Source organism: Phaseolus vulgaris, chromosome 7 (genome assembly GCF_051622355.1).
Source record: "Phaseolus vulgaris cultivar YP4 chromosome 7, ASM5162235v1, whole genome shotgun sequence".
Lineage (NCBI taxonomy): Eukaryota > Viridiplantae > Streptophyta > Magnoliopsida > Fabales > Fabaceae > Phaseolus > Phaseolus vulgaris.
In genome coordinates this window covers 53,144,105-53,162,769 of record NC_143504.1, presented here as the reverse complement: position 1 = coordinate 53,162,769, position 18,665 = coordinate 53,144,105, and the positions used below count along the sequence as shown (strand labels likewise).

At 30.4% G+C, this 18,665-nt stretch overlaps 1 protein-coding gene across 1 annotated transcript; it reads left to right on the top strand.

Annotated features, from left to right (window-relative positions):
• The first annotated feature begins 16,305 nt into the window (after positions 1-16,305).
• Positions 16,306-18,581, top strand: LOC137830192 (WRKY transcription factor 68). The gene is made up of 3 exons (XM_068637374.2): positions 16,306-17,058; positions 17,587-17,730; positions 17,928-18,581. Exons 1-3 carry the CDS (start codon positions 16,646-16,648, stop codon positions 18,328-18,330), a joined length of 960 nt encoding a protein of 319 aa, XP_068493475.1. The 5' UTR covers positions 16,306-16,645; the 3' UTR covers positions 18,331-18,581.
• Positions 18,582-18,665: the final 84 nt, after the last annotated feature.

The following is an 18,665-nucleotide window of genomic DNA, read 5'->3' as shown; positions in this document are numbered from 1 at the left end:
AAGATCTCTTAAACATAACCGTTTTAGAGATCATTTATCTTTGATTTCAAACTATGTGAGGTTGTTCATCAATTAGTGATAAAGATAGTAAATCTCGTTTCATAAGATTGAATTAAGTTTAAAGTTATTTTTTAATATTGTATCAAAGTTATATAAAATTTATACTAACGAGAGTTTGTTGGACTTAGCAAGTCATCCAGACAACTATCAATTCACTCATTATATAGTCTCACACACAATAGGTTTCAACGAAATGATAATGTGTTGGAGATCACACATAAACTAGAAATAAGGACATTTCATAGTATATAAAGGATGCAAACCTCGTTTTATAAGTTAAGTTTTATAAGGTTGAGTTATACTTCTTAATAAACTAAAATAGTAATATCTGTGTTAATTTAGATGTCCAACACATCTCTATAAATAAATTAACCATTGTCAAGCCAAAATACACATTTAATAAGATTTATTATCCCCAATCACTAATTATTGAATACTAACTCGAATGTCGAAAATCTTTTTGCAGGTATCCCTATTGTAGTTGATATTAAAGAAACCCAGACACACCAAAATATTGAGGACAAGACTATCCTAACCTATACTATAATAGAGTTGATGATGCATCTCTCATCATGTATTGTGGATCCTTTTTCCTTTACAACAATTGAATAATGTTCTTCGTGAATAATGGTGGACTTGATTGCTATATTGTAGATGTTCTAAATGAATTTATTAGATTTAATGGTAGAAGAGAGTGATGGAGTTGATTGTTATATTTAGAGGAACTTGCCCAAGCGAGCCCAATCTCGTCAAAGCAAGATCACTCCAGAGAAGTTGGGTTTTTTTTCGTCCAACTCGCCTAGGCGAGCCCAATCATACCCAAGCGAGAAGTCACTTAGTCAAAGCTCAACTAGGTTAAATATGAGGCGTGAGACACAATCCTAGAATGTGTTAAAAAATCTTAGGAGGCAAACGTCAAGGACAAACATCCTAACAAACATCCTATATCTTCTTTTCTTGCTTTCCATGCTTGTAATAGCCAACTTGAGTGACTAATTTTATCATTTGGGATTGAGAGTAATCTGTTCTATTGAGATGATATTTAAATATAATATTTTGTTCTTGATTAATCATTGATATTATCATTTTATTCTTAATGCTTATTTATCAAGATTTTGATTATTACATTTGATTGAAAAATACTTTTAAGTTTTTGGAAAAAATAAAGGTCCTAGAGAGAGGGTATAGACTATGGTTTGTACATAAAACGTCATTTATACCCTTCTCTGGATATACTTTGACCATATTTGATGTAAACTATAGTCGATGGTTGATCAAAATAAACTATAGTCGATGGTTAATCAAAACAACCATAGATATGCCTAATACACTATGATTTTGAATCGATGTCTATAAGTTAATAGTATATAGGCTATGTGCGATTATATTTGCAAAACTGCTATCTAAGAGTTTTTCTGCACTAGTTACTTCAACCTTAAAAATGTCTATAGCTTGAGAGCAACTCAACTTCTAATCAATCAACTGTATCTCGACTGCATAACTTAAGGAGGGGGAAAGAGAGGATATCTCGATTGGGGGAGAAAACGGGCCAATCCCATATAACCTACTATATCTTACAAGTCGCACTATATATTAACCCAAGATGCATCACGGTCCCCGGGGGTTCGACTTGATTGTACCCTGAGTATTTTTAACTCAACCTTGTGCCTTAAATAATTCTTTATAAATAAACTATCATACTATATTTGTTAAAAAAGAAAACGCTATGTTTCATCGAATACAAAGAACTTTTCTAATAATAAAGGGAATTGACCACAAATCATCAAACTTCAGTATAATTTTGTTATCTCCAAAGCATCGCATTTTATAAAGTGTATGCACCAAACTTCACTATAATTCGAACAAGCCATAATAAACATATATTCAAAACATAAGCAACAAATTATCTTGTTCATGGAATAATTAAGTAAAGAGTATAAGTAATAAGTTATGTTATTAATTGCGCAATAACATCAACCTATATTAAAATAAAAACAAACCAATTATATTAGATATCACACAACAAGTTATATTAAAAAGCATAATTATGAAGTTATGTTAAGCATCAAGCAATAACATCAAACTATATTTAAGAAAGAAGAAGCAACCAACTATATTCCATTATGAACCATAATAAACATCTGATAACATTGCCTATACATAACATAATATTGAATAATGAATCGAGTTCTTCAGTTTTAAAATTTTGCAATATCAAAGTTATCAAAGTTGGCATTTAATATTCAAATTGGGTTATTCACATAAGTCAATTACTTACGAATATCACAAGCAACAATCGCAATGCAAAACTTTACTACAAAAACATTTTTGAAATGCTTTGATGTAATATAAACAAAAACTATTGTTAACCCAAACAAATATTACTCATAAATAACAATATCACGAGCAATAATTACCATGCAAAACTTAATAATAAATGTAGACATTTTTGTATTTTACTAAATTTTTCTATACTAGACTGTAGCATTAAGTTAAACAAACAAAAAAAAAAAAATACTCATTCTCATTAGATTATATAAATCAAACAATATATTTTAATAATCAGAACATAATCTTAGGATACTTTTATACTTATCAACATTTAAGATACTCAAATCTTATCATATAACTTCGATAAATTACTATTAACAAAATTAGTTACATAACAATAAAAAAAAATAACACCTAACAACTCAATTATCTTCAATACTATCTCTATTATATTATTCAATTACAGCAAAATAACATAATTTAATAACAGATAATTATACGATTAACTAGATATATCTCTCAATAATTCGGAAGCTATTTCTAATAAAATTAATCAACTAAGGATCCAATTCATGTATTTACTTTATTATAAGAACATGATATATTTACTTTTTTATAAGAACATGACTTTTATATTAATATAAAAGATTATGATATTTAGGTATAAACCTAATTAATCCAAAATAAAGCATGAACAAAAGAAATCAATGTGACGGATTTTATTGATACAAAAATAAAATAAATCAATCGAACGAAGAATGGAATAAAAATTTGAATAAATCAATAGACCCAAACGCTAAAGAAAAAACGAGAACGCAAAAAGATATAAAAATTTGAAAGTAAAATAAATAAACTCCCAATCCAATAACAAATTTATATTAAAATTTAATAAATTAAGAAAATCAGAATAGATTTTCTTAGAGGTCACTATTCCTAAAGACTTACTTACCAGTTGTATTCCACGTGAGTTTCTTGACATACAACAAAAACTCCACATAAGAATGTAAAATCAAAATTAATTATCAAAAGCATTTTTAAACCTAGCAAAATAAACAGGGCGAATTGAAAGATGTCATACCGTAGCGCCACCACCAGATATCCAGCTTCGACATCATCGTCTGAGTAGCTGTAAACATAGAAAATCGAATCAGAAGTCGAATGCAAAAACCAAGATTAGGAAATGGAAGTTAACAAAGAAAAGGAAAATGACAAGTTTGTGCGTGAATCTAACGCAGAAGTAGAACGCAGATAATAGAGAAATTTCGTCAGATTCACGCACAAACCTGCAATTTGCCTCTGCACTCTCTCTCTCATCTCATACAGAAGCAGTATCATTATTTGAATGGCGTGGGAAGGACTGACCGTTACACCTGGAAGCTTCTAGCGGCTATCACGCCACAAATACTTCATTGTGGCCGTTGGATCCTTCCTCGCCAATGACGTCATCTTTTTTTATGCCGTTGCGGGTCATGGAATGTGCACACACAAATATATTTTTCGATAATGATATATTAAAAATTCAGAATTTTTATACAATACATTACAATCTCTAATATATTATTTTAATAATTTTTTATATTATTTAATTATAAATTTATTTATTATATATATTTATATCTAAACCTATCAATTGTATATAATTTTCAGAATTGTTAAATCATCATTTTTTTCTTATATTTTTTGCATAGCAAGACCGCTTCGTAAAAAATAAATTTATTACTATCTTTCTATTTTGTTATCTATAAATAAAAAATAAGTTAATAACTTAAATATTACAATAAATGTATTTACGGTGTAATATATGTCATTCAAGAAAATGAAATAAGACTTATTTTTGTGTGTTGTTAACGGTAAGTTAAAGGTGTATCACTCTACAGTGACGAGACAGGACAGTGACGCTGGGCCATGGTGCTCCTGCAAGACTGCAACGGCTCCAATTATGTATTAATGATGATTTTTTATCATGCCATTACAGATATTTTGAATAAAAATACTCAGATAATATCTCCTAAAATAGTAAGATGTAGACCATGTTGTTTTATTTAAAAGTATATCTTCAGATAATATGTGTCAAGGATTTATGTTTTAAGTGAGTTAGAGATTTTTCATAAATACGGGTCTGTCTTCCACAACCTCCATAACTTTTCGTAACATCATCAGAGGTAAGGTAAAAAACCATTTTATTTTAAAATTATATTTTAGATTTTATAATATAAAAATACCACACAATTTAGAATTAATTAAAAAATATACTAGTTTTTAAGATTGAACAATTCGAACTTACTTCCATATATTCTCATAAATATTTCGGATTATGTAATTTAGAATAATACATTATATTTTGAATATTTTTCTACATTCAGGAACAAGTTTTTCAAAACAAGATTTCTTGAACAAACTTTCTGAAAAGTATATAATATTTTTCGAATAAGTTTTTCAGCATGATTTTTTTTCTCACGTGTTCTCTCTCTTCTTCTTCATCTCTTACGTTCTTCCTCTCTTCGTCTTCTGTAGTGGTGGTAGCAACAGTAGTGACAATGCTTGCGGCAGCAGTGGTGCGGTGTATCAAAGGAGGGTATTTAGTTTTTTTTTTGTTAGTAGTGGGGTTACAGTTAGTAATTATGAGAGTGAGGTCAGCTAAAGCCAGCTTAGGCAGTTCATTGTTTGGGCATCTGGGTATGGACTCGGTTTGGCTTCTGTTTGACCTTGTATAAAAGATAACTGTTTCTTTCTGCATTTTGATATGTTCTACAGTAACCGCATACAAAACATGAAAATAACATTTTATCATTCTTTCTTGCATCTTCATATGTTCTTCTGTCATCCTATACAAAACATGAAAATTACTTTTTATCCTTCTTGTGTCACCTTCATATTTTGGATTATATAATCTGGAAGTTAATCTTGAATTCGGAAATAGCTTATAGATTATGTAATCCAAAATATATTTTTACGAAATGGTATTTCAGATTATATAATCTGAAAGTTTCGATTTGGTAGTAGCTTCCAGATTATGTAATCCGGACATGCATTTGAAAAAAAGACTTCTTGATTACCTAATCAAAAAGCTAATATCATATTGAAAAAAAAATTCAAATTATGTAATCCGGAAACTAATCTTACATTTGAAAAAAGGCTTACAGATTACATAATCCGGAAGCTAGTTACAAATTTGGAAAAAAACTTCCAGATTATATAATCTAGAATATTATAGAGAACATTTTTGAAATACCAATATTTATGGAGGTGAGAGAAGAATTTATGGAAGTGCAGGAAGAAACAGTCATTAAAGAGATCCAAAACTAGTCTGAATTTAATTCCCCTTGTTTGAGATTTACCGGGCCTTGTGTAGAGTTTTATTTTCTTCCTACACCCAATCTTTTTCAACCTGCACCTTACATAGTTTTAAATTTCTAAAAGTGGCTTTTATTCTGGAATGAAAATCTAGAATTGAAATTAATACATTCTGAAAAAAAAATAGATACGAAAAAGATTATTATGATATGAAAATAAAAATCCAGAAATAAGAATAAAACTCTCATTCTGGATAAAAAAATTCGCAATACAAAAAATTCATTTCAGAAAAAAATCCAAAAATATATTATGGAAAAGGAGGTCCATAATATATTTTATATGTATCCCATTTTATTTAAGAGCCTTTTTATCTTTTCATACTGAAATTGGGTGCATTGATATGGTGCAAGAAGTAATTGCCATTGTGTAAAGGACCAGGCTTGAGTCTGTTTCTGTATGGTTTTTTTCAGGAATTTTTTTGGTAGCGAATTGTAGGTAATTGCGTTCTGCACCAACAAATTTGGACCCACATCCAATCATCCGAAATAACCAAAATGTCCTTTGTAGTTTTCCAGAATCTCTTCTCTATAATATGTTTCGGGATTTTATTTTTTGGAATTTCAAAAAGTTGATTGGGTGCAGCTCTAGAATCAATGGATGGAGGAAGCAATGGCTTGGGCCTGATGATATCTTCATTATGGAAAGGAAAAACCATGATGTTACAGAGCTCAAAGAAGAAGATGTTTGCTTGTTATTTGATGTTTAAATGGAGAGATAGGTTGAGAAATGTAGCAGAAAGTATTGCTTTAGCAGCTAGGAGCTATGTTATAGGTGGTAGTTGTGATTTGTGATTGAGATTAGATTATAAATATTAAGATTTGTATTTTCAAAGCATGGGGCATTTGTGGTAAGAATTGGTAGGTCCAGAGCTCCACCTAAAAGTGTTTTTTCCAAAAGGGAAATGTAAAATATAATAAAAATATTAATTATTATTTTTTAAGAGAGAAGTGTTGGATGGTGAGGTGAATAAAACTGAAGGTAGACTTAACAAATTTAGGTGTTGACAAAGTCACATGATCACTCTTTCTCATGATCCATGTTGGTTTTATCTAATCTTTATCACTAAAAGCCATGGATTTGGAACATTTCCAATGCCATTCCGCATTTCAAGTGGGACTCACACAACCATTAACTTTAATGCCCATCGATAATAATAATAATAATACTATGTCAAACCAATCAAATTGCCAGCTCATCTCACCACCAAGGTAAAAATGGAAAATATTCATTTACGGTACAACTTATATTAATATTACTATGTCTGCTTATATTAATACTTTTATTATTATTGTTATTATTATGAATTTTTGCCCAACAAAAACTAATGAACAGAAAATGAAATGGCATGTGAGTTCATTAGTGTAGGAATTGTAACATATCGTTTTGGATTAGAAATTTCTGCTAAAAAAATTCCCAGATTACTGAAGGTGTCGGTAGGCACCATTGACCTACGAAAACTATTCCAATGTCAGTGTTTCTCTCGTATAAACATCAAGAAAAGACAAGTAAAAAATATTAATTAGGTCTAACACAACTAAGTCTTCACAAACTTTGATAAAAAATTGTAGTCCCTCATAAATATTTTTATTTATTCAATTTTTATTATTGATAAAAAAAATATATATTTTTCTTTGTAAAAGTGAAGATAGTTAGAAAATAAAATTTTGGGTAGCCGAAAGAAGAGAGTGAAAGGTGTGGATGAATTGATAGGATATTGAAAGGAGAAAACTAGTGATATAGTATTAAAGTATTATGGATGTTTGTCTCTTATACATGAGTCAGAGAGCAAGGTGTTACTCTTTGCCAAGGAAAATATATTTTATATATTCTCCCCTTGAGATGGGGGTTGAATTTGAATGATGGGAATAAAGACAGTGTTAGTTAAATAAATGGTTAAAAATGTTGTTTCTTACAAAAGAAAAAGGAAACAAAATGGAACGCGGAAGCTTCATGGGAACTCTCAGGAGTAGGATTTAGCTAAATGCCGGAGCTTCTCTTGCCTTAAATTATGTCAATCTTCTAGAAAGTGTTGTTCCCACAGATTGAGAGGGAAAAAGAATAAAGATTTGGTTCATTATTTTTTAAATTGGGTCATCAAAAAGGATATTTGAGCACTCTAAGAGGGTCATTTTGCGAGGAAAAGTAACGGTTAGGTGGGGTAACAAATCTTATATCAAATATACATGAATCATGAGGCTTTGAGCAACCACTAATACCACCAATTAACCATTTTTTTTAGCTTATGACCCGCCAATAATGGAGGTCCTGTAACTTATCATAACACCAACCAAAGGTACGGTTTCCACACCCTACCATTTTTTCCAATATTCTATTTGTTTTCATTTCTTTTTAATACTCCAAAAGAAAATTTGTATAAAGTAGTACCTACCCAACACCAAAAACTAAAGCTCTTGTCAACCTATTCTCAAAACATTTTCCTTTAAAAGATCCATTTTAATAATTAAAAGATAAAAAAAAATCTTTTGGTTTGAATGATAAAGTATGTAACATTAAGTATGAAGAAAAAGAATTGTGATTGCAATATGGAAGGAAATAACAGTTGAAAATATAATGGGGGTTGTGGTGCATCCTCACATGCAACTGAGAAGAAGAAAGGATATAAACATTAAAAAAGAGGCACCTTAAAAAAGAAGGATTAGGTTTTACGATGCAGGGTGGGTGTGGCATGCAACAACAGCATTGCAATGGCAAGAGAAAAATAAGTAATAAAATAAAAATAGAAAATGAGAAGGCATGAAAATGGGATAGGTAGCGTGGACCAGTGACAGTGGTCAATTCTAGGGTTGGGGGACCTGGTGTTGCTGCTGCTGCTGCATATTGGGGTTGTAAGAGAAGACGGTGACGTATCGCGACAAGACAAAATTAGTTTTTATTATTTTATTTCTCTGTTTTGTCCCTACATTGAGCTCCCCAAACGTATCCCACCAGCAACCACCCCAATCAAACACAGTCCCAGATTGATACTTCTATGTGCAAAACCAATGATTTACCAATTATTTTATCTAAACATCCCTCAATCACCGTAACACTCCAAATTTACAAATCAAAAACCCTGCCCCAGAAACAAGCTCCATCAAATTCCAAACTATTCATCATAATTTTCAAACACGTTTTTTCTATTACATACACACTCTTCGCAGACAAAACTACATTATCTTTTAACTTAGATCACCAATTTTATGTCCTGTTGAGGCTGTAGTTTTTTTAAGGAGTGATGTAATTGTTTTGGTTGATTTTTGGTTGAGATTCTATATTTTGTTTTGGTAGGATTATGGTTAATGTGTTGTAATATCTGGTGTATCTTTAGCTAATTGTGTGTTAGAAAACTTGTTGTTGATATTTTTATAAAGATTGGGACACTCTGAATTATCTCATTTTATTTTATTTATTTTTTCTGATTAAAAAAATAGATGAGCAATTTATTATTTCTTCCCCAGTTAAAATTATAATTAACAATTATTATTCTCTTATTAAAATTAATTACCTTTAAAATCTAAATCAATATAATCCTTTACAATATATTACGATTCTCTAAAACCTAATATAACATTTGAAGATCCTTTTATGTATTTATTTATCATTTTATTTTTAATTGCGGAGAGTTATATACATATGACTTTCTATCATTCATGCTTATGGTATTTGAGGCATCATCCTTTCTAAGAAATTCAAATCTTTTTGTCTCAATAAATTTTCATTCCTAAAATTTTGTTTGCAGGTCTTAACTGCTTTATATTAAACTCTTTAGTCAATTTTGGATTTGATTTTTGTTGAAGTATGTCACCAACATGTCATTCATGAATAATATCAAGATAATAAAATTATTCTCATTATATCTCTTATAATGCATGAGCTTAGTTTATTTATTATTAATGAAGGAGTAATTTTTTTACTAGCATCTTGGTACTTACTTTAGATTGAATAAAGATTTGACCAATTTGAGAAGTAAGGTTTTTTATTGTCAATGAAGCAAAGATAATTTATTATGGAGTATATGGATTACACCTAAAATTGGATAAATAGATTATATGAATTGTTAATATGATCGGCTTGGATATAAAATTATTCATTAAAAGAGTGTAGACTACTCACTTTTAATAATATTCTTTTGTTAAGTAATTTAATTTTGTATAATTTGATGATAGTACTTAAATTTTCTTCATAGTTATCTTTTTTTTGTAACACTCGACAAAATCACATTTGTCATTATTAAACACAAATTAGTGATAGCATTATCATTAATTTGTTTCCACCTTTCATTCACGATACTCATGAGTTTTTACTAGACGAGTTAGTCAACCATCTCTTCTTTAGTTGTAGAGTTTCTAGGACAGTTTGGGATATGAGTGATAATTGGATACGTGAGACAAGTGGACATCATAATTTACCAAATTCTCATCTTAGGCAGTTTATACTTTTGATGGTAAGTAGGGAAGGAAAGAGGGCTTGGTGGTGCAAGTGGGTATCTATTGTATGAGAAATATGGAGACAAATGAATGGAATTATTTTTAAAAATAAAAGAATCAATGCTAAGAAAAATGCTTGTAGCAGGTTAATTAAAGACTTGGTCTTGGATAACAGGAAGAAATTCAAAAGTGACCTTCTCGTATTCAAATTGGTATATCCGAGAACACTCTATGTCATGATTGGCAAACAAAGGTTGTAAAGGTGTGTGTACATGTGCATATGAAATAAAGAAAGAAAGTGGATTACTTCTATGATGCAGTGGAGTTTGGCATAACTATGAACAACAATACTTACAACTCTATCAAGGATATGAAAAGAAATGGAGTAGGCCTAAACACCAAATGACATACAATTACTGAAATAGGACCGTAAAAAGATTCTACTATTCTTATGCAATATAGATTTTGAGAATGGTCTATAACTAAAATTGCAGACTTGTGGCAGTTATAAGAGTTATTGGTTCATTACAAGTGTTACGAAGATGAATTTAGGTGATGTGTATAGTCATTTTCCCTATCACACATTTTGGATTTACTTGTTCTGTAAGGTAAAAAATGATGTTAGCACTCTATTTTTTGTCAACCAATGCTTTATTTCTATCTATTTATTATTATTTATTGATAAAAAAAATCTTTCAATTTTATTAATGGTAAAATCTCCATTTTTTTATTTTAATATCTAACAGTTTAACTTATATTGTGTACTCCTTATTACTTATTTTTTATCATTCTTTAATCATTTCAAAACTTTTAATATCTTTCTTTTCTCAGTTTCATGTCACAAATATAAAAATCTAAAACAATTGATTAACTATAAAAGTTATTTGGCCCTAATAATAATAAAAAATTCCCTTCCAACTTGCGCATGGAGAAGAGTAGGGACCCCATCATCTTGCTTTGTGTTGCTTTTATCCCAATCTTTTCAACTTTCTACGTAAACAACCCTTTTGCGTTCATCCAATCCTTTCTCCTTCATTTTTCTCTCCTTTTCAAAATTTGAGTACTTATTTCTACGAAAAATATATAATTAATAGAATCTCACTTAACCCTAGAGCTTATTATTTTACATGAGTTTATGGATTGAACTTTAAGTTAATATTCATTATTTTTCTTTATTTGTTGGTAGTCAAAATTTGTGTACTACATACGTACATTAATTAATCAATCACGTGGGTGGTATATTTATATATTAAAAATTAATTTTTTTTGAAAGATAATGAAAAAGACAATGAATTTATTCCAAGAACACTGTATTTATGAAAGAACTACCAAAATATATCCTCTCCTGCAACACTGTCTCTCCAGTACGAAATAATAAAAGAGAAAAGGGGGAGAGTAAGAAGAAACCAAATAAAAAACAAAAAAGAGTGGGAAAGGTTGTAAGAGGATCTAAGAACTATTGGATGACGTATGTATGTGTTAGGCATGATGTAAAACTTAAACTATTTTAATCATTAGTTTTGTAGGATTAATTGTAACTAAAATATTTTTTTTATTAAGATAGGTTTGTTGAAACAAGATTTTTAAAATTATTAATTTTGCTTAAGTATATACAAAATAATTTTTAATAATCTAAATTATGAAAAAGATCCCGTATAATTTTTTTGGAAAGGACAATAATTGTTGGAAATTTTGGAGATAAGGCTCTTTAGGAAAGAAGCTGTTAAAAATAATTAAAATTTAAAATATACACACAATTTCGGATGTGGATTTATTACTACGAGTTTATTTGAAGAAAATATTTTGCAAAAAAGAAATAAAAAAATAACTTAATTTTCAGTTCAAATTAATTTGTCTAAATTAAAAAAAAAATGAAAAAGTTAATAAATATGACTTTTTACAAATTAGTTCTTCCATGAACTATCATTTAAATTTAAGGAGTAATTAATTTATTTTTATTTTTTCTCCTAAAACAACTATGAAAAAGTTTTTCCATTATGATATTTTTTTTAAATTGTATGTCCAACTTAATAATATGCACTATAATATTTAGACCAAAACTACCCAACTCTTTTTTTACACAACCAAGTGAATTAATAATAAGGAAGTTTTTGTATTTTCATTTCATTTTAAAAATAGAAAAAAAAATCAAAATTTTCTCTCCTCTCCTAATTATTTTTTATCTAGAAAAAATTATTTTCTTTCTCCAAAAGTCGTATATTCCCAATATTGCCATGCTAACGTAGGAATGATGCGGTGAAAGATTATCACTTTGGTATATGATAGAGACTTATATGATTAAAATATATAGTTTTTTTTAGGATAATATTTTAATAATAAGTACTTGTAATAAAAAAATTCCTTAAAAATTTATATATAAGAATAGAATTTTTTTTATTTAGTTTTTAAAATATCATTTTATATTAACATAAATAATTTTGACTTATAAAAAAAGCATTTTGAGTTATAGAAAAATTAAATAATTTTCTCACATTCTATAAATATTTATAAAGAAGTGTTTCCTTACCATTTAAAATTATTAGAAAACTAAATTTAGAAATAAAAAATTGGAATAAAAGTTATCAATTTATAAAGAAAAACTTGAAACAGGGGATTAGATAGGGACGAGTAAATTTTCTTACGATAAAGCTAACTTAAATTAATATTACTAATTAATTTGTTTTGGTAAAGTAGTATTAAGATTTATTAAGAGTATTCAATGCCTATCAAATAAAAAATGTTTGTTACTACCATGAATACCTTAAATTTAGGTTTTATTCATGAAAAATATGTCTTCATTTTTTCCTTTAACTTTAGTTCTTTAATTTTTAATTATTTCTATTTTTAGTTTCTATAAAAATTATAAGTATTAATATTTTTTTAATGTGTAATGTTTAAAGTAATATAAAACTATGAAAGATTTAAATAAATTTACGAATAAAAAAATCAAAATTATATAAAAAAAAATCAAAGAACAAAATTACATATAGTTAAGAATTGAGGAATTACAATCACGGAAAAAATAAATAAAGGCTAAAAATATAAATCTGATCAAATATAAGATTAAAATTACCATTAAGGAAAAAAAAACATGATATATAACATGACATAATAGGAAGCAGATAAAAAAATAATAATAAATAGTATGAAACGTTTAAATTGTGTAAACTAAATTATCATGTGTTCTTTTATTATTATTTAAAAAATATATAGCAATGCACTATTCGTATCACTTCTCGTTTTCCTAGTCAAACAAAAACATGATTTTCTTTCCTATATTTTTGTATGATAAGAGATTATGTAATCTTTTGGAAAAAAATATTACATAGTCTCGGACAAAGAGATGAGACAACGATAAATTCTAATATATATATATATATATATATATATATATTTGAAAAGGGACGAAGAATTAGATTAAACACATGTACACAATCTTAAACAGTTTGATGTAAAATGTCTTTATCGTACCAAGACGAGAATATTTAGTGATATAACTTTTCATAATTAAATAAGATTTTTCAAAACTTAAAACCCCGAACTAATATAGCTGAGCATAATATCAATGAATTGATTAAATATCAGTGTACAAAAAATTCCAAAAACAATTGAAATGACATAAAAGCCACCCAAGTTACATAACTGATTGAAGATTAAGGAATGATTCAATTTTAGGTATATGTTTTTTTTTTTCAGTGTTGTTCCTTTCTTATACTCAATTAAATAATGAGTGTTTTCTTCCAATCTCCTAAATAAATTGTTCTAATCTCCGAAGCAAATTATTCTTATTTAGGAATGAGATCTAGAGAACTATTGAGATGACTCGTTTTTTTTCTTCATGTCGATCGTGTTATTCTTCAACCTCCTTTCTCGCTCGCTTCTCACCTTTCCTTCCTAGTTTTGACTCTCGGTCGTCTCGTGAGAGTACCGAATGAGGGTATCTGTAGAAGATATTTCGACGCTCAAATCAGTAAAGGAGTTCGGCACTCGGTAGTTAGAGTACTATAGATAGTAACATACATGGTTCTTGAATTTTGTGCTTATTTATATTACCTTAGTTGATTTTTCTTATTGGACTAAATTAAGGAGTTAGTTTGTGATTAGAATTGCATTACCTAACTACTAATCATTAGGTTAGTCTTATTGATCTTGTTAAGCGTAATTGAATTCATAGTATCGGTCGATCTTATATATATCAACTCAACAACAAAGTCCAAGACGTGATATGATAAGAGTACACAAATGAATGGTAGAACCTTGCGGATATTCTAGCTCTCATCTATGTGCACATCACTTGATTTAAACGTGATGCGTTCCTATACTTTTCCGTTTTCAGTAACAGTAAAACACTCGAAATAAACACATCATAAATGAAACTCTATACATTTTCACCAACATTACGAAATCTAAATAAAAAAAATTATAAAAAACATTCCTATATCTAAAATGTTAAAAATTTGAACTCATTTTGAATTTTCCAGCATAAATGATTCTATACAACAATTATAGATACATGGATAGGGATTAGGGAATAGTGTAGGAGGGAGCATTTGACGAAAGAACTTTATTTTTTTGCGGGCACACAACCAGAAGAATAGGTGACGTACAACAAGGTACATCCCTAACAGATCTTCAACATTTACAGAACTCATTCATTCCAGAAAACTCCAACACCTTATTTATTGCTACAAAAAACGCACTCTAAGTATATGGTACTAGCTCAACTGAGTGATGAGAAAAGTGACAGAGGAAAAATAAAAGAATCTCTCACCTATTCGAAACTTATGGTTCTTTTTCCCTTCTCTTCCTTCATTCCTATCATGGCCAAGAAAAATCTCAAAGCGATGATGGATGTAAATCAATATCTTCAATGAGAGAAGAACAAATTCTAATTATTGAGACGCATGCTGGATAGCAGTGAAGTACTTGTACAAGGAAACTATGTCATCAGCATGCTTCTTGGTGGTCGTGGCTCACTTAAAACCACACGTGCATCTCCTTTTCCCATTCCTTTCTCGTCACATAAAACACTTCCTTCTACATCTTCTAGTGCTACTTTTTTCCCCTTTTTTTTCTTATGCAGTTTCTGTACTCTTTTTACTTTCAAACTTTAATCCATATACACAAAAATCACCAATTACCCTCTCCTAATAAATGATGCAAATAGAATTTAGAAAGGATTTTATACTTTTGCTGGTAAAAAAAATACATCCACCGACAATACATACGGATGCTGATTTTCTTAGAGATGTTCGAACTAGGTTTGTGGTTCCGAATCCTTGCTGTGTGACTTTCTCCCTCGAATATGGTCAGATATGATGATGTGGCTGGTTTACCAACCAAAGTTTATGAATAACTATTCTCTTACACTCAACTATAACCGAATCACTTCTTTCAATTTATACACCAAATCCAAACCAACCAAAGCCAAACCTTACATAGCAATCATATATTCTCATTTTTACTTTGGTACAATTCTCTATTAATTCTCTATTAGAGATTTCATAGTGGATGCAAATCTTTCAGTATAAACTGATTTTAGAAAATTAAATTAAATTTAAAATTAACTTTGTTTAACCCTAAACAAATCATACCGTATGAGAAGTATATTTCTCTCTCATTTTTATACATGAGTGACTAGTGCATTGCTATTTTTCCTCCCTCCACTTCTTCAAACTTTTGTTTTTTTATACACAAAACAAAATACAACATGCAGTAAATTAGGTTACCTTTTTCATTTACGAGAACTTACTTTTTGGGAATTTCAAATGTTGATTTTACAAGAGTCAAGAGAGGGAATTAGGCTCACCGATTTAATCTATTTATTTAAGGATTTAGGATTTAATTTTTTGGTCATGTCACGCCATTTATTTTTTTAAGACTTTTTTTCCTAATCTATTCACGAATCCCTGTGCTAGGTTAGTTTGTAAGACAAGTTGGCCGAATATCAAAACCTGCTGCAAAAGCTTCACACAGTGAAAGAAAAAACTAATGAAAAAGGTAGGTTGAAAAAGAAAAAGGAAACTAAAGAATTAAGAAAGTGACGATAAACTTTGAAGGATTGATCAGATTTCGTAGATCACATGCACACGAGTGAACACTATTATTACAATTTGGCATTTTCAGAAAAGACGGAGAAAAAAAAATTCATTTAACGCCGTTAGAATCTAGGAGATGACGGAACCCCGTTCACACACACCCTAAACCAGTTAAGGGGTCAAATGCTACGTATGAAAGCGTCGACCATGGCATGCATTGATTGCCACCGGCTCAGCGTTGTCCGTACCAGTCCATGACCTGCACCTGCCAGTCAAATCTCGCCTTCATTTCTATCTTTGTTCCTTCCACACAGTTTTCACTTTCTTCTAAATCCAAGACTACTCATAAACTTTCTCTCTCTCTCTTTCACACACACCTAAGCTATAAACCAGATCAACCCTACCTCTCTCCACTTCTTACTAGTGTTAAGTTCGAGTTTGTGGCGTGTGAGAGATGAAGGATTTGAGCATTTGAGAGATCAACTCGTTTGGTATATGGAGAAGAAGGAGATGGTTGTGAAGACTGAGGATGCGGTTGGGTCCTCTTCCATTCCTTGTTATAATTCAAACGTTTATCCATTCTCGAACGCCTTTGATTTCTCTGAGGTGGAAAAGAGCTCTTTAGGGTTTATGGAGCTACTGGGTGTGCAGGATTATAGTCCTCTGCTTGAGTTACCTCAACTTTCAACAGTTTCTGTGCCTCATCACTCTACAGTTAAGGTTCCATCTGATAACGGGAAAGAGTCTTCCGAGGTGTTGAACCACCAACCCGCCACTCCAAACTCTTCTTCTATTTCATCTGCATCCAGTGATGCTGTCAATGATGAACAGAAGATGACTCTAGACCAAGTTGAAGAAGATGACGATGAAGAAGAAGAAGAAGAAGGACAACAGAAGACTAAGAAACAGTGGGTTTTTCCTATTTATCTCATCATTTTTTCTTTTCTCGTGGATTGCTGGATTTTTTTTTTTCTAGTGAAAAGATTACTCATATATATGGTGAATTGTTTTTAATTTTGTGCAAGTATTCAGTATTTTTTTATTAAGACCGCGGTATCTTCTCACCGAAGACAATCTTAGTCTAGCATAGCTTTTGTTTTCATTTTTCGTGGTTGTTGGGGGGCGGGGCGATGAAGCTTTCGTTTTCAAAAGTTAATTTTACAAATGAATGGTTCATGGGATGTGAAGAACACACAATTTGGGATGGTCTCTCTAGTATAAAGTACGTGTTTTTATATATTGTTTGGCTTTAATATGTAGCGAGGGAGAACATGTTTGACGATCCAATTAGATAAACTAAGGAGATCATGGGATACCTTTTGTTTGTTTAGTTATCTTTTCCTTTTGAGATAAGAAAACAATACATGTGATGTGGTTGATGTGAGGAAGGTTATAAGATTTGATGGTTTCTGGGATCTGGTTCTTATCGGATTTAGGTTGAAGCCAAAGAAGACAAATCAGAAGAGACAGAGAGAACCAAGATTCGCGTTCATGACGAAAAGCGAGGTCGATCATCTGGAAGATGGGTACAGATGGAGAAAGTACGGTCAAAAGGCCGTGAAAAACAGCCCTTTTCCCAGGTAACATCCGATTTAATTCTCCCGGTAAACTCTAATCTTAAGTCTTACAGCTCCTGCACCTACCTACTTTTCCTTCCTTCCCTATTTCTCTTAATTGGTTTAATTCACTTACAAGTTACACCAAACAAATTAGTTAATTAATTAAATAAATAAATAGTCATAACATTTGGAATATACTATGTGTGGATCACATGTAGGAGCTACTATCGTTGCACCAGTGTTTCATGTAATGTGAAGAAACGCGTGGAGCGATCTTTCACTGATCCAAGCGTGGTAGTCACAACCTATGAAGGCCAACACACACATCCAAGCCCAGTTATGCCTCGCTCAGGTGTCTCCGCTGGATACGCCACCAACTTGGCTTCAGTTTTTCCACAAGCAGGAAACTACTTATCACAGTATCAGCAGCAGCACCACCACCAGCAACTTATTTTTAGCACATTGTCCTCTTTGGGTTTCCCTTACAATGACTCTTCCTCTCCAAAGAACGCTGGTTTTACTCAAGAGAGACGGCTTTGTAATCCGGGGACGAACGCATTTCTAAGGGATCATGGACTTCTTCAAGATGTTGTTCCTTCACACATGTTGAAAGAAGAGTAGAGATGATAACTCCATTACTCATGCTTCTATGTGGTTTATTTTTTGCTGACTTTTTCGTATGAGATATAGGTGAGAACTGTAGTACTGGTACATGTAATTTTTCTTCCTGACCGAAGGTAATATTAGTGATCGTGATCATATATACTTGTAAAACCCAGTTTATAGCTTTTTGCACATAGCCCTTCGATCATTACTATGTCTGTATAACAAGATGGATTATGATCTAACGCAGGGACTACTTCTAGTTCTAATTATTTGGCTTGGATATTAATTTTCTTATTATGGTATAGAAAAACACTTCTCCTCCCAAGAAAAGAAGAGAAAAAAAAGGGAAC